The sequence below is a fragment of the Elephantulus edwardii genome, unplaced genomic scaffold, assembly GCF_000299155.1.
Source record: "Elephantulus edwardii isolate Elephantulus edwardi_28Jun2011 unplaced genomic scaffold, EleEdw1.0 scaffold00171, whole genome shotgun sequence".
Taxonomy (NCBI): Eukaryota; Metazoa; Chordata; class Mammalia; order Macroscelidea; family Macroscelididae; genus Elephantulus; species Elephantulus edwardii.
In genome coordinates this window covers 3,678,283-3,700,199 of record NW_006399921.1, presented here as the reverse complement: position 1 = coordinate 3,700,199, position 21,917 = coordinate 3,678,283, and the positions used below count along the sequence as shown (strand labels likewise).

Genomic DNA, 21,917 nt, shown 5'->3' with positions numbered 1-21,917 from the left:
TATTGATTTTCATATAGTAATACCTTTACAGTATGTCTCATTCATATACATTTTCCCCTACTAGTTTATTTACAAAATTTGAATACAAATTTGAACAAATTATTTCAATTTCCCTCATCACCACCTCCCATCAAATTGTACAACCCAATGATTAATTCCCCTGTCCCCCTGCACATCCACATCCCTCTGCTTCCAGCCTCTCCCAGCCCTCCTGGATCCTTATACTCATTCTACAATAATAGTCCAGGGATGAGACATATTGAAAATGTGATTACTTGAGGAACTTAAGTGCATAGACTTTCTTGTAAGGGATAAAATAGGGGACTACATCAGAAACGGAGAATTGGTGAATACATATTTTCTTGAGACCTAGTCTGATATTCTTTTATCAAACTGTGAAGCTAGAAGACGGATATTTATTAAAGAGATGCTTTTGTGACAGAAATAAGTATCTCTAGCATGCTTTGTCACAAGTGTCACTTGCACCACATACACCCACAGTGTTCCCCCATATGGAATGTGGGGCTTAGTCAGATGACACGATTGGCAGTCACTTTCTAGCTAGGAGAGTGAGGCATGGCCCCCATGCTTCATTCTTTCCAGAGTCTAAGGGTGAGGTGGTCAGTTTAAGTAGCTTGAACCTTTGCACTGGACAGTCACACTTTTGTACAAATGCAGATCAATTACCTTCTTCCGTCTGCCCTTCCATCCTCATTGCTCCCTGGACTCTCCCTCCTGCTCTTCCTGCCCTTTCCCTTCTTCTCCTCCTTCAATTACTTATACTATGATATTATAAATAGAAGTAAGGAAATATTTGTCATTCAACATTTTGACACGTGTAGGTCAGTGGCATTAATTCTGCTCAACATGCTGACTGCTTTTCAAAAAATTTAGTGTGAATCATTTGAAAATGGTGGTATTTTGGTGTTTGCATGTTATAGACTATTATCTGGGGTCTTATCAAAGAGACATTATAACTTTTGATTCTGGGGTTTTCCTTCTGACAAAATTGCTGAGAACATTTCTGAAACACATCTGCCCTGACTTAGATGATAAGTACCAAGAAATCTTTTAATTTCCTTTTAGTTCTGAGTCACTTGAGAGGACCTTTGTGTGATAAGAAGAGAGCAGTACCTTTCCCATTTACTTGAGGAACCTGTTGACACTGACTCCTAATGGTTGTTCTTTGAGAGTCTAGAAGAATTTATTGTTATTCTCTTCACTGTGGGACATTTATGTGGGTTCACTTGAAAATCTCCATCTGGCGAGGTGTGGAGACAGCCAGGCCCTAAGTCTGGCTCCCTTTGGGCTAGGCTGCTCTGCTCTGGTCCGGTGTCAGCGTCCTCTCACATAAATCAGTGTTGAGAGAGAAGGAAATGTCAGCATCTTGCTGTGTGCTGACACTGTCTGTAATTTTTGTTCTTGTAGCTTTCCCAGGGCTGTTCCCTCCACCTGGCCCAGCGACTGAGTCAGCTGCTCAACTTCCAACTGCGGAGAATGCCCATCCTGTCCAAGGAGTCGGCTCCTGGTCTCATCATTGCCACTGGTGAGCTTTCTTTTTCTGACTTCAGGATGAAGCTGTCAGATGGTGTGCAGCCAGAGTCACCACTGATGTCACCAGAGTAACCTCCGTGCCTGGTTGTCGGACAGTATTTCTTGTTGCGTGTCACTGTGGTTAGCTGACATCATGTTGGCCTCGACTCGTGGTCACTCCATGCAGATGAAACAAATTGCTGTCTGGTCCCGTAGCATCCACCATCAGTGAGGATCAACCCCCTGCAATCCCCGGGGTTTTCACTGGCTGACTTTTTGAAGTACCAGGCCTTTCCCCCTAGTTTGTCTTAGTCTGGAAATGCTGTTGAAACTTGGACAGCATTATAACCACATGGACATTATCGTCATTGAGAAATGGGTGATAGTTGCACATAAGGTGCCTTGTCTGGGAGTTGAACCTCTCTCTGTCTCTTGCATGGAAGGCAAGAATTTTACCATGGAACCATCATGGCCTCCATAGTTGTTAAATAAAAACAACCTAACCAAACCATCACTGGGTTGTCTCACTAATGATGGCCCTTCATTGGGTTTCTATTACTGTAAATCTTTATGGGAGGAAACTGCCACTTTTATTTTTGGCTGCTGAGTTTGAACCATTGATCTTTTTGTTAACAGCCAATGCATAATATGTTCTGTGTAATGGGTTAATAATGTGTTCATAACATATGGAGCCAATACTACCATGGCTCTTTTTATTGTTACATGCTGCTATGTACCTTTGAGTCAGAACTGACCCATAGCTGGCCTCCAGCGACTTTTTCAGAGGCAGGCGATTGCACAAGAGGAGATTGCCCATCTTTCTTTCACAGGGCAGTTGGTGGAGTTGAACCAGATGCCTTTGGGTTGGTATCACATCTCCCTACTACTAAGCCAGCCAGAGCTCCTTGGCTATTGCATAGTGCTCTGAAATCCCCATTAAGAGTACTGACCCACTCTTTTTTTTTTCCTTAAATTTTATTATTTTTTGTGTATGTACTGTCAAATCAGATCTGACTGGTACAGGAGGAGAATTCCCCTCCCTCCCAGCAGAGCATCTGGTGGATTTGAACCATGTACCTCTAGGATTGCGGTGCAGCTTCTTGCCACTAGGCCACCAGAGCTCCCCCTGACCCACTCTTGACGTTAAACAACAGTCATTTCTGTGGAACAAAACTCAAAATCATAAAATAAATCTGGCTTTTTGTCCTATAGAGACCAGCTGAACCCCTAAGACATGGTGACCCTTCATGCCTGGAACTGAAATCACCTCCATGACTGAACTTTAGGCAGACTGGAGAGGTGACTAATGTAAGGTGATTAATGACTCCAGGAGGAACACACTCCTTAGAATACTCATCTGTTCAGGATTAAAGGGATGGTGTCTACCCTGAGATTTATCTCAGGATGCAAGAAGGGATAGGCAAGAAGGATGAGTGGAAATGACAGACATAGGGAGGGACTAGGAAGAATACTGTTACAATGTGGGAAGTGTATTCAGGGTCATGAAATGTAAAGTATTAGGAATTGTTGAATGGAAAACCAATTTGCTCTGCAAACTTCCACTCAAATAAATGCAAAGGTTTTTTTTTTTTAAAAAATCATAATACAAAGTTATATGTATTTTATATTTTATATTGTAGGTTCTGTGGGAAAGAATTTGGCCAGCAAGACGAATGTGTACATCTCTAGCAGTGCTGGAGCCAGGTGGCGAGAGGTCAGTGTGCGTCATTCCACTCCCCACCCCAGCCCAACTCACCCTTTAAGTACTTGTTTGTATGAGAACATGAGTGGTGCCTCTGTGTTTCAGGGATACATGTGGCCTGAGATGTCAAGGCCAGAGGAGCAAAGTATGATCTCAAAGTAAAGAGAGAGCCAGCTGAGAGTCAGCTGCAATAGTTTTCATCCATGCCTTGCGATGTAGACTCATGATGCCAGCAGAAATATTACTGTATGTCCCAGCTTGACAGGAAAATCAGCTGTGTATTTTACTAAATAACGCAGGATTCTGTGAGGGCAAAGATGCTGTCCTTTTGCACTTATTTTACCCCCCAACATGTGCCAGTTGCTGGCATGGAGTTGAGATACACCAATCTCCCCTGACTGTCCCCATAAATTACAGTGTAACTCACTAGTGAAGCCGGAGGGCTGTCATATCTGGAAACTTTGATCTTTTTGTGTGTTTGCTATTGGAGTTCAAGTCCTGCCCCTCCTCGCTGTGCTGTGTTGTATGGATTGTTTCAGCATACTCTGTGCTGCGGAAGGAACTGTGCTTGTCCCTAGAGTTGAGTAACTGACTCCTTAGCCTCTGATTATACCTGCCCTGAAAGTGGAGCTGGTCCTGACATCCGGAAATGCGGACGTGGTCCTTGGACATGAAAGAATTTCCAAACTTGTAAAATTACAAGCTTAACCAGTCTCCTGTGACTTATTAATGCCCAGGGAAGTACTTTGGTCTCGTTAGGGTGGGTTTGCCCTCAGTGGCATGTTGGTGCATGTGTGGGGAACCCCTAGTAGAAAGCAGTAGATAACGCCTGAGTGCCATGTCAGGAGTGATGTGAGGTTCTCAAGAGCACTAGCCGACCACGCACTCATCTTCATGGTAATTGGAGCACAGTTTACACACATTTACATATGGATTTGTGCAATGTAAGACCATAGCAATGGCTGCCTAATGTTCACTGACTCTTTGCAGTTAACAGGGACACATACTTGCCCTCCTGTGTGGTAGGTCTTCCCATCCATCCTTCCTAACTCAGGCACTTTGTGTTTATGAGTGTGAGTGTAAGTGTAAGTGTGTGTGTGTGTGTGTGTGTGCGCGTGCACGCGTGTGTGTATTATGGGCTGTGCATTATGGTGGTGAACAGAACTACACATTGAGATAAGGGAAGTTACTTAAGGCCAGAGTCATCACAAAGTGTGAACAGCTTGGGATTTTCATCCTTCTCCCTTGGGAATGATTAAGCAGCTGCTTCCACCCTCCTTGGATCCAGATAGTCCTTTTAAATTTGAGTGCTCTCTCCTCTATGAATAGGCTTGAATTTTGCTGTGCTTTCCAATACTGGTGTAATCTGGGATTGGGACATCTGCAAGTAATTTCCTTCTGGATGGAATCAATGTCTTCCCCCAGTGCAGTGGGACTGTGGGGTGAATGAAGCTAGCCAGCTGTCAGTGTTTCCCTCCCGGTGTGCTAACCACTGGCCAAGAAGCAGCCCCTTTATGAGGGACCTCATTTGTGGAAGCTCTCTCTGTCAGTGTGGAGAAGTCCCTTAGCATTCTGAGTTTGTTGAGAGTTGTTTAATCACGATTAACTATTGATTTCTGCCAATTGATTTCTCTGCATCATTCAGTGGCATAAAACAACAACATTATCAGATGATGTGGATTTTGTTATTTTTCAGTTAATTTGGTGAATTACATTTATTGATTCTTTTAATTGTGGTGTGTATGTATACATATATCTCAATATTTACCATTTCAGTAATCTTTTTCTTTTCTTCTTGATTCATTAGTGACTTGCCAGTGTTGTTGATCTTTCTAAAGAAACCTGCTTTTTGCTTTGCTGATGATCATTTCTGCTCTCTGTGTGTTTCTATTTCATTGATTTCTACTCTGATATGTTTTCACTTTCCTTTCAAATTGCTTTAGATTTATGTTGCTCTTCTTTCTTTTTCTAATATATGCATTTTTCATTTAAACTGTTAAAGTTACAGATATAGATGTGTTGCATTTTTGTTCCTATTCAGGTAAAAATATTTTTTAGCTTGACTTTTTAAAAAAAAGTGGAGCTATAATTGTTGTTATATGTCATTGAACCGACCGTGATCATAATAACTCTGCGTATAGAAGCTCCAACCCCTGTTCTATCCTAAGCCAATCTCACTGTCTCTGACACACTCTCCTCATTATACCAGTTTCTATGTCAATCCATCTCATCTGGGATCTTCCTCTCCTATACTGTCCCTCCAGCCTTACAAACATGATGTCCTTCTCCAAGGATCAGTCTCTTCTGGCCACATGACAGAAGTATATGAGATAGAGTTTCAAATCCCTGCCTCCTACAAGCAGCTTAGTTTTACCCTCTTCAGGACAGACCTATTAGTATTCTTGGCAGTCCATGGTATGTTCGGTACTCTTCTCCAGAACCACAACTCAAAGGCATCAATTCTTCTATCATCTGTGGCCATTCAGCTTTTTGTTGTATAATGTAATTGTGAAGACCATGGCCTGAATCAGGCACACCTTAGTCTCTAGACTGACATCATTGCTCTTCAGCATTCTGGAGAGATTCCTTACAACACGTTTTTCTAATGCAATTCATCTTTTGATTTCCTGACTGCTGGTGCCAGGAGTGTTGATTGTAGAACCAAGCAAGCTGAAATTGTTGACAACCTCCGTCTTTTCTCCATCTATCATGGTGCTTGCTACAGATTCATCGACTGGTGAGAATCATTCTTGATATTGAGCTTACATTCATATTGGCATATCATTTTTAAATGCTACCATTTTGAAATGTACAGTTCACTGGATTTTAGTTATCCACAAGCCTGTGCCAGACATTACACTACCAACTTACACAGTGTCCCTTTTGACTTTGACTGATAAGTTTTTTAGAAAAGCACTCTTTTCAGTTATTTGGAGTTTTTGTAAATATTTTTCTTCTATTTCCTGTTATTATTGTCGTTAGGTACCATCAAGTCAACTACAACTCAAACTGACTCTATAAACAACGCATCTGAACTCTGCCCTATCTTGGGTGATCCTCTTGATTTCTGATACGCTCCAACCCATTGTTAAAGTCACTGTGCCAATCTGTCTTGTTGAAGATCTTCCCCTCTTTCACTGATCCTCCACCTTTCCCTTTTAATAACATTTCCAACATATGTGAGATGAAATTTCACCAACCTTGCCTTTAAGGATCACCCTGATTGCACTGTTTCCAAAACAGACTTGTTTGTTCTTTTGGCAATCCATGGAATATTCAATACTATTCTCAAAGATCACATTTCAAAGGCTTTCTTTTTACCACACTTCTGTCATCCTTATTCATTGCCCAACTTTCAGATGTATAAGAAAAAGTTGAAAAAGACCATGGCTGGCTTTGATAGGTATCCTTTTGTTTTTTAAACGGACACTCTTGCTTTTTAGCACTTTTGAGAGGCCGTGACAGCAAATTTTCCCTGTAGTCAGAGAGTAACTGCTTGCTGAATCGTTTCTATCACTGTATGTGTTTTGAGACTTGTTTTGTGATCTATCTGGGAGAGTGTATCATGTACACTAGAAAGGAATATGTATTCTGTAAGAAGCTATTGTCCAAACAGATACGGGATTACTGCATGGTTCAAAATAAAGAAAGGAGTGTGTTAGGGGTCTGTCCTTTTTCCAATCTATTCAGTCTGAAGGCTGAATAAATAATTTGAAAAACTGGGCTCTATGAAAAAGAAAGTGACATCAGGATTGGAGGAATACTCAACAACCTACGTTATGCAGATGACACAGCCTTGCTTGCTGAAAGTGAGGAGGACTTGGACACTGTGGTGTTTGAGTTAGGTGACTCATCCTCTGACGTCAAAGTAGGAAACTCTCTGTAAGAGTTCCTATCAGTCTACTACCCAGCGCTTATTGGTTAGGGAAGGGTTGTTAACACTCTGAACAGGCTCTTGGGGAAGTCTGCCTAATTGTTACTGGAGAACTCTGTGTGATATATTGGCTGTGTTTGTAGCCTTCACTGAGGGTGCCCAACACAAAGCAGGCTCAGTCAGCAGTCTTCAGTAGGAAGAGGCGGGGGAAACAGACAAACCCAAACTGATCTCTAGGCATATCTGTTTTGTGTTGACTTCAGAGGCGGAAGGCATGGAATATTCAGGGAGACAGGTAGAGTGCTAATTATTGTAAGGACTCCACTGTGGGAGCAGCAATTTGCAACAAGCGTACAGTGAGGTGGGGATGTCATGCTCTCGTCAGATCTCTGTGGAGGTCTCCTCATTTACTAAAAGGGTTCCTTTGGTAAACTCACAGATTGTTGTCTGTGAGTGCAGCCTCCAGTTCTGCTCCCTGGCACACAGCCACCAAGTACATACTCCGCAGTGACTAGAAGTGGTAACAGACACCCTCAGTCACCTCCAGGGTGACAAACCTGTCCTGTGGGTTTCAGAGGCACAGCTGTGGGGACACGGGAGGCAGATATAATGCTGACTAGGGGAGCAGACTATACTACACGGTGCCTAGTGTAGCAATTTTCAGGAGTTTTGCAGGTGACAGGGACCAAGTAGAGAAGGGTTTTCACACTCCAGATGGGCTCTTAGGGAGGTCTCCCTTGCTGCTGTCAGAGCCCCTCTATGGAATGTTGACTGTCAGTACAGCCTCCACTGAAGACACTTGTTTCCTTGCATGCAGCGTCCTCAGTCAGCCGTTCTTACCAGCAGTTGAAAGGGGTAGAAGACAGACTTGAGCTGACTTCTCAGAAGTCTGTTGATTTCCGAAGCCTGAGCTGTTGGGTGTGTAAGGAGGTCAGGAGAGTGTATATTCTGGGAGTAGACTCCTCTGCAGTTTGCAGCAGACTTGCCAGTGACAACTTGACAGTGACGATGTTTTGACAGGGGAGGTACCAGTACGCCCCAGACAGACCCGCACCGAGGTTGCTATCAGCGCCTGCCCTATAGTATGCTGACAATTGCTATAGCTTCTGCCTGCTTCTAACAGAGCACCCGCAGCTCAGCCAGCATTCCTCAGCACAGGCTGAAAGCGGGGGCAAATAAGGCCTGGCCTGAATCCCTGGGAGGTCTGTCTTGTTGATTTTAGATACCTGAGCCATGGGGAAGAGCAAGAAAGCAGGTGGAGTATTGACTGGAAGAGCCATGTCCCCTGCAGGGGCCTTCTGTGGCCATGGACAGTAGGTTTACAACCAGCAGGGTCCAGGTGGGAGTGGTGCTGCCACACTGCAGATGGACCCCTGGACAGTCTGCCTTGGTGATTTAAGAGCAGCAGCTGACTCTTTGTACAGATGGGGGCTGTAGTGGTTAGCTTCTTTTTTCTGGGGCTTCTTCCCAGGTCACAATAGTCAGTGACCTTCATGACTGACAGTGACAATGACGGGGGCGGGGGGGAAGGGGGAGGTGTGAAAGGGGGGAGTGATTTTCCTATTGTATGTGATTTGTCGTTGATCCATTAATTCTTGCCTATTTTCAGTTTTCTACCTCCTTCTTCTTCCCTTTGATTCAGGATCCCTCAAAGCTGAGCACGGTTTCCTGGTTGTATTTCTAATTATATTTATGAGCAAAGGATGTCCCAGAATTCTGTGGACAATTATCTTTTCAATTTGTCAACTGTATTTCCCTTTACTGTATGGAACAAAGTTATAAAAGCTATTGAAAGTCTGTGATAATTCTAACATTTGGATTCTTTTGTGACTGGAGTCTATTGATTATGTTTTACCTTGAAATTGGATACATTTTACAAATTCTTTATATGCTAAATAATTTTGGATTATGTCTTGACATGGGAATGCTGTATCATGTAGACTGTTTCACTTTGTAACCTTCTAAGACTATTTAGATGGAGATCCTAAGTTTGTTTTTTCTTCTGTGAATGGTAGTTCAAATCTCAGTTTAATTCTCTAAGCCTGTGTGATTATTATTTGGGTCTCTTGCGCCCATACATAGTACCATTGTTAGGCTAAGGGTTTTGTGGTTTCTGACATATTACTCGAGGCTTGGTATCTATGAAACTCTTCCTTCTGGCATTCAATGGCTTCTTTTCCTGGCTCCTTCAGGAGTAATTGCTATGGGAGTTTTTTGTCTACCAGGATCAACCTACTCACTCATCACCAGAATCTTCCCTCAGGGCAAAGCTGTACCAGGAATCTGGTGACAAATATTTTGGTAACTTCTTCAGATTTGGATCCCTTCCACAAACTGCCAGCTGTTGTTAACTTTTCTTTCTTTTTTTTTTGTTGTTGTTGTTGTTGTTGTTAACTTTTCAATACTCTCAGGTTGCTGCTTTTGCACTTTGCCCAGAATTTTCGATACTGGAAGAATAGGCAGTAGTGAGCTTACACTACTCTAGTAGCTCTAGAACTCAGTTTGTCATCCCTTTTTGGTAAGAGTCAGAGATGGAAGTTTGATTCCTACCTCTGCTGTTTATAGTCTACCTCTTTAGCTGGATTTCAGGAAAAAGAAAAGTTGAGATACAACACCTTGTTCTTACCAGCCCTTAGAACTGTATGGAGCAGGTGAGATTAGGGATATATGTTTACACCCTGTGAACTGAAAAATTATACTCAAGTACAAGTGGATGGCATCCCTTCCTCTATGTGTGTGTGTGTGTGTGGGGGGGCTGCCACACTGCAGATGGGGGCTTTCACCCTTGACCCACCTTCCCAGTAGTGGTATCACTGTTCCTTTTCCTCCTTAGGCACTTCCTGGACCTCACTACTACACATGGGGAGATCACGGTGGCATCATCATGGCTATTGCCCAGGGGATGGAGACCAATGAACTAAAGTAAGTGTCTTTTATTCAGCCTTTGCTTAAATTTATTTTATTTCCTATTGTTGCTGTTGAGATACAACATACACTAGTTCAACAGTTTCTACAAGTACCATTTAAAGACGTTGACTGTTCTTTTATTTGTAAAACCATTCTCAGCTTCCTTTTCGGAGTTGTTTCTGTAAGTTCACTGATCCCTAACATTCCTTCCTGATGTTTTTAGTTGCTTTTGTCAGTTTGATTCCTTATAGATATTTCTCAAAATACCATGATGCGTAAGGCAGACTTTTTTTCACTCATTAAGCTAACCTGTTGTTTGATTTTAAGAAGACTTGAGAATATTTTTGTTTTGAGATTTAAACCCTTTGGTTTGAGGATTTTGTCTAGCCATCATAGCATGTAAGTGTGGATTCTATGAGAAATTGAAATTCTCTTCTGCATTTTCTATCTTTTGATCATGATTCTTATGAAATATTTGATCAAAATGTTCAATTTTGGTAGCCATACCAAACTCACTATCAATTCTGACCTACAGTGACCCTGGATTTTTGAAACTGTAAATCAGTGTGGGGGAAAAACTGTTGGTCTTTTTTTCTGTGGAAGAGCAAGTAGACTTGAATTCCTGACCTTTCATTTGGCAGCACAACACATAGCTCACTGTGCCACCAGAGTTCCTTACAGTAGCCAATAACCTTTTTCTTTTAACATCAAACTTTTTATTTAGAAATTTAAGGTCATGATTATAAGCAGATTTTCTTTCTAGAATAAAAAACAAACCCACGGCTATCAAGTCAATTGTTTTTCACAGTGATAGCACAGAGCAGAGTAGTGCTGCCTCATAGGGCTTCCAAGGCTGTAGTCTTGAGAGAAACAAACTGCCCATCTTTCTCCTGGGAAGTAGCAAGTGGGTTTGAACTACTGAGCCTTCAGTTAGTAACATTCAGGAACCAATTATGTAAGTAAACGCTGAGCCACCAGGGCACCTTCTGTCTGTCATCCTCAACTCACTCACTGTCCTAGAGTCTGTTTAATTCATACTGATCCTCTGTTGAGTTTTCTAGTGTATGAATCTTAATGGGAGAACACTGACCCTTTTTCTCCTGTGAAGGTGCTGGTAGATTTGGTCTGCTAGAGAAGCCTGGCCTTTGGGTTAGCAATGCAACTAGCCTAACTATAGACTACAGCACTGTTTAAATTTCTGCCCATAATATTAATTAGCACAATTTGTGATTCCAGGAAATCAGGTAAATATTCTGTTTTTTATAAAGTAGTTATAATACAATAACCTGCCTTTCTTTTGTCAAAAGACTATTGTGACGACCAAATACAATGTTTTATGTCACAAATAGGTCTGTCGTTTAGAAAGTAAAGTAAGGGTGCTTCTTGGCGACAAGGATGGTGAAACTCTGCATACTTTGGGTTTGTTGTAAGGAGGGAGCCAGTCCTTGGAGAAGGACATTGTACTTGGAAAGGTAGAGGGTCAGTGTAAGAGAGGAAGACCTTTAATGAAATGTATTGACACAGTGATTATAAGCGTGTCTGAGATGCTGAGGATGACATAGGACAGGATAGAGTTCACAGGGTCATTGTGTGTTGTAGTCAACTTAATGTCTCAAAACAACAACATCATACATATACTTACTGCAAAGTGTCAAGGACTGCAGCCTACAATATGGATTGAGGCTCTATGTCAAGAAGACAAAGATTCTCACCACTGGGCCAATTGGCAGCATCAGGATGGATGGTGAAGAGATTGAGATTGTACACAGCTTTAGTTTGCCTGGCTCCATAGTCAACAGTCTTGGCACCAGCAGCCAGGAAATTGAAAGGCGCATTGCCATGGGAAAGTCTGATGTTAGGGACCTCTCCAAAGTGCTGAAGAGCAGTGGTGTCTCTCTGGAGACTAAGGTGCGTCTGATACAGGCCATGGTCTTCGCAATCACCTGTTATGCATCAGAGAGTTGGACAATGATCAAGGAGGATAGAAGGAGAATTGATGCCTTTGAGCTGTGGTGCTGGAGAAGAGTATTGAGAATACCATGGACTGCTAGGAAAACAAACAGATTTGTCCTGGAGAGGGTTAAACCAGGTGGCTCCTTGGAGGCAAGGATTCTGAGGCTCCGTCTAACTTACTTTGGACATGTTGTGAGGAGAGACTGGACCTTAGAGAGGGACATCATGCTTGGGAGGGTGGAGGGACGGCGCAGGAGAGGAAGGCCCTCTATGAGGTGGATTGATTCCGTGACTGGGATAATTGGGATGGGAGTGTCAGAGACAGTGCGATTGGCACAGGACAGAGCAGAGTTTAGGGCTGTTGTACATAGGGTCGCTATGAGTCACAGGCGACTCGACGGCACATAACAACAACAACACAAACATTTATACTCTTTGTGTATGACCCCAAAATAGAAATTTACCTAGAGAACCAATGACTACATGTAGCTACTATGAGTCAGAGCCAACTCAATAGCTCCTAACAAGAGTAAGTCTGTCTCTGAAATACAGATCAGACGCATAGTCTGCCTTCCTGGGAATATGTTTCATTCTTTGTACTGCATTCGGGTTTTAGAGTCAATTCTTTCTTTCCCTTGTGCAACTTGTCTCCAGGTTACTTTTGCATTCAGAGTGGCTTCTTAAAAGTAGTTAGCATGATTCTAGCCCTCTTACACCATCTGTTGGTGCATGTGGGTGCAGAAACTGCAGCATCATTCCTGGAGCATAACCTGCTGCCGGAAGATCACTGTGCCCTTGCTAAAAGAGGGATGCAGAGGCTGTAGGCTCTGGGGATTATGGAAGCTGTGGGGCTCACTCCTCTGTAAAGGTCATTTGAGGGTGTTTGTCTGTAAGGTTCATTTAAAGCATTTGTAAATATGTAAACAGATGTGAGTCTCCGGTTGGCAAGTGCCCTTACACTATCCTGTCTGGCAGGGCCAAAATCCGGCAAGCACCTGGCATTTACTCAGCATGTTGCCCAGAGAGGTACTTACTTCTCCTGCTGCCCAGCTCTTAACCTGTCACTGTCCATCGTCAGCCTCGCCAGACCAGGAATAGGAAAAGATATCGATGTTAAGTTAGTGTCAAACCTCAAACTATAGCGATTTACTGCCATACCCATGCTTGAGAGGAGATAGCTTTTGTAAAGCTAGCTATCTGTTGTTCGTCTAAGGCTTCAGGCCCTTTTTAAGTCTAACCTCCACAACCATTAAGTGCCCTCCCTCTCTTTTGAGTCTCCTTGCTATGACTTTGACATTGATCAAGTACCGGCTGCTTTTGCTAGTTACCCTGGCATTATATGACTGAATTCCTCAACTCTAGTAAGGCCTTTGGAGGCAGTTCTACACAGGCTAGCAATATTTGATTGATCAATAAATAGGCCGTGCACACTTTGTCTTCTAGGATTGCCTTTTTGGGGGTATTTTTGGTATTTTAACATTTTATGGCTTTGCAGAGTTGGCAGGGAGCTGCACTGCCAGTCACTCAGACCCAGGGAGCACTCCTGCTGTGCTCTCCAGAGCTGACTCCCCAGGGCTCTGCTGTGAGTGGGTGTCCCCTAGAGGCTTGCACCTGGCAGCACAAATGAGGTCTCGGGTCTAATCACCTTCCTCAAATTTCATCTGAGCAAATAATGCAATTTTTCAGTTGTTAGAGCACCGGCTGAAACTGGGGCATAATTCTGATAGAAGTCTTTTCAGGTCAATTACACAGACATCTGTTGAACATCTTCTGTGAATCAGACGTTGTGCTAGATACTGAGAAGCAAAGGTGCGTGAGGGAGGCAGAGTTGAGGTGCTGCCCTTGACTGGGCTGATGTGTACTCTCCCTGTGTCAGGAGGAGAGAGAGGCCTGGGGACAGCCCAGTTTAGGGAGAAGAACCAGCTGGGGTCCCACCTGTAAAAACAGGTCCTGTGTACAAAGAACATTGTTTAAAATGAGAATGAGGCTTTTATTTAATTTACTTTGATGGTTGTTGTTGTTGTTATGTGCTGTCAAGTCACTTGCGACTCATAGTGACCCTATGTACAACAACCCTAAACTCTGCTCTGTCCTGTGCCAGTCACACTGTTTCTGACACACCCATCCCGATTACCCCAGTCACTGATTCAATCCACCTCATAGAGGGTCTTCCCCTCCTGCTCTGTCCCTCCACCCTACTAAGCATGATGTCCCTCTCCAAGGACCGGTCCCTCCTTACAACATGTCCAAAGTATGTTAGACAAAGCCTCAGAATCCTTGCCTCCAAGGAGCCACCCGGTTTAACTATCTTCAGGCTGAATTTGTTTGTTTTCATAGCAGTCCATGGTACCCTCTTTTAAATTATTAGTATTTTTCCGTCCCTGGTCAGCACAGCTAACTAAGAGTTGGCTGTTAATTGTTTCTTCTTTTGCCTTGGTTCTTCACTGAAACTTTTGGTTTTAGGAATTAAAATTGAGAGCAAGAAATGGAACACTTACTTTCTTGTTACATGTGCCTGTCTGGAAGGAGTATGTGTGAGCCTGGACAAGGTCCATTTAATCAGTTCCCATTTAGCACTTGGCTGCTGGAGTCCCACTCATGGCTGGAGAGGAACTGTTTCCTACTTTCCTACTCTTGTGTGTCATCATTGCCCTCAAAGTAGGGGGGCTGTTGTGGTTTTGCACTCTGACCAATGCATGCAGGGCTCCGTCACACATCTGCTGGTCTGAGCATGAAGAACAAGATCGATTTATGTTTCTTTTTTGGCTGTTTGCCTCTTGGCCTAAATGATTTTATTGGTAGTTGCTAAAACTACTTTGGGTTTGCTCCAAGCATCTTTTCCCTAAGGAGAGTTCAGATTTCACAGGGGTTTACTCTGGGGCTGCTGAGCAACTCGTGAAAACTTACGCCCAGCAGAACGGCTGTTGGCACTGGAGTTCTAGGAGGAGGCCTGTGGTTGTAGGATGAGAGAGGATTGAAGATACACACTTGGTGGTAGCACTCAGATTGAAGCTAAGGGTTCCTGATGCATTTGCAGAGCGGGCCTCCCTCACTTTTATCTTCCACTTCTGTGTCACTTTACGTAAAGAGGAGCTTTAAAATGGGGTGTTTGTTTGTTTGTTTTTCCTCCCACTGGCTGTCAAGAAATGGAAAATACCGTGTCTTTTATTCCATTTTATTCAGAAAACATTTAGTTCACTGCATGCGCCAGAGAAGGGCCTAAGTACTGGGGACAGAAAAAGAAAAGTGAGTAAGAGGGTTCATCTACCCCCCTCCCCCAATTAAACAATTTATTATAAACAGCTCCTCATAGATATCCCACGTTTTTCATTCCCAGTCCACTCAGAGTTTTTCTCAATTTTTTTAAAAACAATGTTGTTTATTATCAGAGCTAGTGTTTCCATGGGATGTGGTGTTACATGAAAATGACCCCCTTTCACAGCAGGAGTTAAATTAAATGTTTCCTTGTAACTTTGGTTCTGTGCCCAAGACACATTTTTTGCTTGATCTGCTGTAATTGATTTTGTTGTTAATTTAGTGAGTTTTTGTTTTTCATGAATGACAGTCGAGTAGAAAAAACTCATATGATCAAGTAATTGACATATAATTGGGTAGAAGATTGAAGTTAGCACAGCATGCTGTTGCTTTTATAGTTAGGTGCTGTTGCACTCACTCTGACTCATGGTAAACCCATGTATAGCAGAATGAAATGTTGCCTAGTCCTATGGCAAGTTTATGATCCCTGGCATACTTGAGTCCGTTGTTAAAATTACTGTGTATTTTGAGTGCCTTCCAAACTAGAGGGCCTCTCATCTTCCAGCACCAGATTTGCTAACACTTTTGTTGTGTTCCATAGGGCTTGGAAGTAGATTATAAGGCCTTTCTTCCTTTTCTGTCTTAATCTGGAAGCTCCATAGAAAACCAGTGGCATGTTGTTGTTATGTGCAATCAAGTAGACTATGACTCATAGCAATCCTATGAACAACGGCTCTGAATCTTGCCCTATTGTGAGCCAATATCATCATCACTGACACTTCTGACCCCATTACCACAGTCACTGTGTCAACCAGTCTCATTCAGGGTCTTCCTCTCCTGCACTGACCCTCTACCATTCCAAGCAGAAGTTCATAGTATGGTTAATACCACAGCTCCAACATCACAATTCAAATGCATCAATTCTTCATTGTCTAGCTCTCAGATGTGTAGCAAGCAGCTGAGAAGATCATGGCTGGATCAGGCACACCTTTGTCTATAGATGGAAATTGTTGCTCTTCAGCACTCTGGAGAGGTTCTGGACAGCAGATTTTTCCCAGTTCCACTTGTCTTTTGATTTCCTGACTGTTGGTGTTAAAGGTGTTGATTTTGGATTAATCAGTGTTAATAACATTTAAATCAATAAATCATTACTAACCTCAATCTTTTTTCTATTATGTTGCTACCTATTGGCCCAGTGGTAAGGATCTTTGTTTTCTTGATGCTCAGATGCAATCCATATTAAAGGCTGCAGTCCTTAATTTTCTGCAGCAAATGCTTCAAGTACTCCTCATTTTTGGCATGCAAAGTTCTGTCATCTATTTAATGCAGGTTGTTGATGAGTCTTCCTCCTATTCTGATGCCACAGTCTTCTTTTAAAAGTGCACCTTCTTGAATGATCTGTTCAGCATTGAAAAGGTATAAAAGAAGAATTCGTCCCTGGTGCAATTTTTTCTTGATTTTAAACCATGCAGTGTTGTCCTGCTCTGTTTGGAGAACAGCTTGTTGGTCTAGGTATAGGTTTCACATGACATGGTCAATTGTTCTGTGATTGCTATTCTTTTCAATGTTAGCCACAATTTGTCGTTATCCACACAGTCAAATGCCTTTGCATAAACAATAAGACACAAATAAACCTCCATCTGGTATTCTCTGCTTTCAGCCGAGATCCATCTCACATTAGCACTGATATCCCTGGTGCCAGGGCTTCTTCTAAACCCAGCTTGTATTTCTGACAGTTCATTGTCAATGTATTTTTCTGGTCATTTTTGGATAATCTTCAGCAGTATTTTGCTTGCATGTGATATTAATGATATTGTTTGATAATTTTCACATTCTATTGGATCATCGTTTTTTGGGATAGGATAATTATGGATATCTTCCATTTAGTTGGCCATATACCTGTCCTCCATATATCTTATTACAAATTGGTGAGCACAGGGCTATATCCAGGGTTACTTTAGTTTATTGAAATATGTCAGTTGACATTCCATCAATTCCTCAGGCCTTAATTTTTTACCAGTTCCTTTAGAGAAGCTTGAACGTCCTTCTTTCTTGAAAGTGGTTCTTGATCATGTGCCGCTTACTGAAATGGTTCTGTGTCAGCCAGTTCTTTTTGGTACAGTGACTCCATGTATTCCTTCCATCTTCTTTTAATGCTTCTTGGATCATTCAAGTTTTTGGCCATAGCATCTTTAAGTATTGCAACCCAAGGCTTGAATTTGTTCTTAATTTCCTTTGACATAGCCATACTCAGACCACTACAATTCGTAGCACAGAATGAGAGCCAGGTAGTGCTGCCTGGGAGGAAGATAAGGAGACATTTCAGAAGAGATGAAACTTGAGGTGAGTTTTTAAAGGAAGAAAACAAAGGTTGGAATGTCCTTCTAGCTAGAGATTGTTTGATCAAAGATAGCTGTACGAATCAACATGGAGTATATTGTTATATTAGAAGGTAGTGTGAGGTGGTGAGAAATGAGACTTGAAGTAGGCACATTTCATGGAAGGTGTTCTGTGCCATATAAAAGAAATTAAACTACCTTTTAAGTGACAGTGTCAGAATCTGCTGAGGGTTCTCAATAGAGGAAGGTCTTGACTATAGAAAAGTGAGGAGGATGAATCTAAGAGATGAGAGGCTGGAAAGGGGAGTATAGTAGAAACACTTGTCCAGGTGGGACTGTGAGAAGATGGTCTGAGAGCTAGATGTACAGCTCTTGCTTTTTGCATATGACTGTGCTAATGAGCAGAAGTGATTGTGTTACATAGAAAATCAGTGGAGAAGGAGTAGATGTGAAGGACTTTATAATAAGTATGAATTTTAATAAGTCACATGGACACATTATGGAATGCAATGCTGAGGGATGTTATGGACAAAATATTGAATTATTCAGGAAACGGCAAAAGAAGATGGAAGAAATAGATTGTACCGAAAAGAACTGGTGGACATGGAACCATTTAAGAAGTAGCAAATGATCAAGAGTCAAAGATGATGAAGGAAGAAGTTCAAGCTGCATTGACAGCATTAGCAAAATAAAAGCCCCCAGGAAGTCATGGAATACCAACTGACGTATTTCAACACACAGATAGTGCACCAAACATACTAACCAAGCTAGGCCAAGAAATTTGGAAAAAGTTTAACCTGGCCAGCCTCCTGGAAGTGATCCATATTTGTTTACATTTAAAAAAAAAGTGATGCAACAGAATGTGGACATTACTGAACAATATCATCAATAACATATGCTAGTAACATCTTGCTAAAGAGCATTAAAAAATGACTAGAATAGTACATCAACAGAGAACTGCCAGAAATTAAATTAAGAAGCCCCATGTGACACCAGGGATGTTATTGTTGATGTCAGATGGATTTTGGCTGAAAGCAGATAGTACCAGAAGAATGTCTTTTCTTTTAATAACTATCCAAAAGCATTGGAAAGTAACAAATTATGGCTGTCTTGAAGAGAATGGAATCTCACAATACTTAATTGTGTTCATGCAAAACTTGTACTTTGATCAAGATGCTGTGGTATGAACAGGCCAAGGGAACACTGCATGCTTTAAAATCAGGAAAGGTGTATGTCAGGGCTGTATCCTTTCTCCATACCTAGTCAATATGCATGCAGAACAAATCAGAGAAGCTGGACTTTATAAAGAAAAATGTGACATCTTTATTGAAGGAAGACTCATCAACAACCTGAGTTATGCAGATCACACAACTTTGCTTGCTCAAAGAGAGAACTTGAAACACTTTCTGCAGAGAATCAAAGACTACTGCCTTGTTTGAGTTACAGCTTAACATGCCCTTGTCTCAACTTTGGGGATCTATTTTTTATCCCTAGAAGTTTAAATTTTCTGGAATGTCACATAAATGGAATGATACATTATGCAGCCTTTTATTTGTTTTTTAAATCACTTTTTTAAAAAAAGTAAAATTTTTATTTTATACTGATTTACTTACAAAAAAGAAAAAATCCTCACCACTAGGTCAGTAAGTATCATCATGACAGATGGAGAAGATATAGAAATTGTCAGTGACTTCATCTTGCTTGGATCCACAATCAATACTCTAGGTCCCAGAAGTCAAGAAGTCAAAAGATACATTGCATTGGGAAAGTCTGCAGTCATGGACCACTCCAAAGTACTGAAGAGCAATAATGTCAGTTTGAAGACTAAAATACTCCTGATTCAAGCCATTGTCCTTTAAATCTCTTAGTGTGTTTCCAAAAGTTGGATGATACATAATGATGACAGAGGATGAATTGATACCTTTGAGTTGTGATATTGAAGAAGAGTACTGAATATCACCTAGACTGCTGAAAGGACAAATATGTCTTGGAAAAAGTGCAATCAAGGAGCTCCTTGGATGCAAGGATGCTGAAACTTCATCGTACATACTAGGCATGTTAGGAGGGGCCAGTCCTTGGAAAAGGACATCGTCTTGCAAAGGTACAGGGTTAGCAAAAGAGGGGAATACCCTCAATGAGATGTATTGACACAGTGACAGTAATGGTGGGCTCAAGTGTGTCAGATGATGATGATGGGTTCAGATCCACTGTTTATGGGGTCACTATGAGTCAGCACCAATTTGAAGGTACTTAACAATAACAAGGTGGTATTTATATTTTTGGCAGCAACCATACATTTGTAGCTTCTACTCTATATATCTTTAAAACATTGACCTATCTTTTAATCCCGCTGGTGGTCAATTGATTCCAACTTATAGCAACCCTTCATTTTATATATGAGCAGATAGTATTTTTAAACTGTGTGAGGGACCATTATTCTCATTGCCTTGTACTTTTTGCAAATTTGATCGATTTGACTTTAAATATATCCATAAAGGTGCTGCTTGCTTGAGGAACTAAAGTTTTTCCTTTGGGCTGAGACTCAACCATGCTATTAGTGCCCTCGGGATTTGTTTGTAAATCTAAACGGCATGACTACATGATCTTCAGAGAATTTCATAGAAAATCTGAAAAAATGGAAAAGATTGCTTGATATCATTACTTTTTCCTAAAATAAAGAATCAGCATGAGAAAGGGAAATGAGATTGGTTTGCTGGGACTTGTGTGTGAAAACACATTGCCTCCCTATCTTGACTGCCTCCTTTTCCAGGGGCCCTCAGGTAAACTTTTTAATAAGCCCTTCTTTTTTTTCTTTCTTTAGTTATCCTTCTATTTTTTTAAAATTTATTATTAATTTCAACGAAAATTTACAGAGACTTTGGATTTCCATTCATTCATTGTTGCACATTTCTCCCCTACCATCACTGCCCCCCCAGGATACTACCCTCTTGGAAAAGTAAAAGAAAAATTCTTTCATTGTTTTACAAACCCTCCTCCAGGTCCACTCCCCTGGACTCCTGTCATGACAAAAATGCCTAATCACATATCCCTTTTAAAGTTTTCTCCCTCATCTGTTTCAATGCAGTATACATTATTAAACCCATCTTTCTCAGTCTCCCCCCAACGCCAATGTCAGTTCTGTTTTAAAACAGAGGCACCATGCAATATTTGTCCTTTTGTGACTGAGATATTTCATTCAGCATAATGTTCTTCAGGGTCACCCATTTTGAATAATATTGCATGAGTTCCTTGTTTTTCAATGCAGCGTAGTATTCCATTGTGTGAATATATCACAGCTTCTCTATTCATTCGTTTGTTGATGGGCCCCTAAGTTGTTTCCAACTCCTTGCTATTGTGAACAAAGCCTCAATAAACATGGGTGTGTATATATCTGCTTGGATGTCAGTTATGGTCTCTTTGGGGTATATTCCCAGTAGTGGAATTTCTGGGTGAAATGGTATCTCTATTTGCAACCTTTTGAGAAAGTGCCATACCACCTTCCACAGTGGTTGCACCATTTTACACTCTCACCAACAGTGAATAAGGGTTCCAGTTTCTCCACAACCTTGCCAGCATTTGTTGCTTGCTGTTCTGTTAAATTTTGCTATTCTGACTGGGGTGAGGTGATATCTCATAGTTGTTTTAATTTGCATCTCTCTTAGAGCTAGGGATTTTGAACATTTCTTCATGTGCTTGTTAGCCATCTGAATGTCTTCTTTGGTGATAATAAGCCCTTCTTGAAGCCAGCTTTCTTTTCTCAACCTTCTGCATTGTTTTTCTCTGTCCTTCCTGAATTTTCTAAAGATTGTTAAGGGGGACTTTGCGGTGACCAAAGATGACAGAAGAATCATCGATGCCTTAAGTTATGATGTTGGAGAAGAGTATTGGATGAATATTCCATGGACTGCCAGAAGAGCAAACAGATCTGACCTAGAAAAAGTGAAACCAGGGTGCTCCTTGGAGACAAGGGCAGGGAAGCTTCATCTCACACACTTTGGGCAGGTTGTTAGGAGGGGCTAGTCCTTGGAGAAGGACATCATGCTTAGAATGGTGGAGGGTCAGCATAAAATAGGAAGACCCTCAACAAGATCGATTGACAGCTATTGCTATGAGCTTAAGTGTCTTGGAGATGGTGAGGATAGCACAAGATGGGCAGGGTTTCAGATCCATTGTTCATAGGGCTTCTATGAGTTGTACTTGATCCAACTAACTGCATATAACAACAAAAACAACAGTGCTGTGGTGTTTTCATTTGCTCCTTCTATATCTGAAGTTTGGACAGTGCATAAGGATTACAGAGAAGAACTGATACCTTTGAATTATACTTTTAAAAAAATTTTTTTTAGTTTTTTTT

At 41.6% G+C, this 21,917-nt stretch overlaps 1 protein-coding gene across 1 annotated transcript in view; it reads left to right on the top strand.

Annotated features, from left to right (window-relative positions):
* Nucleotides 1–21,917, top strand: part of SORL1 (sortilin-related receptor, L(DLR class) A repeats containing) — a 236,260-nt gene that overhangs the window by 93,143 nt on the left and 121,200 nt on the right. Inside the window, exons 10-12 of the mRNA XM_006895608.1 lie at nucleotides 1,429–1,546; nucleotides 3,174–3,247; nucleotides 9,943–10,031. Coding sequence (XP_006895670.1) covers nucleotides 1,429–1,546; nucleotides 3,174–3,247; nucleotides 9,943–10,031 — 281 coding nt within the window. The remainder of the gene's footprint in view (nucleotides 1–1,428; nucleotides 1,547–3,173; nucleotides 3,248–9,942; nucleotides 10,032–21,917) is intronic.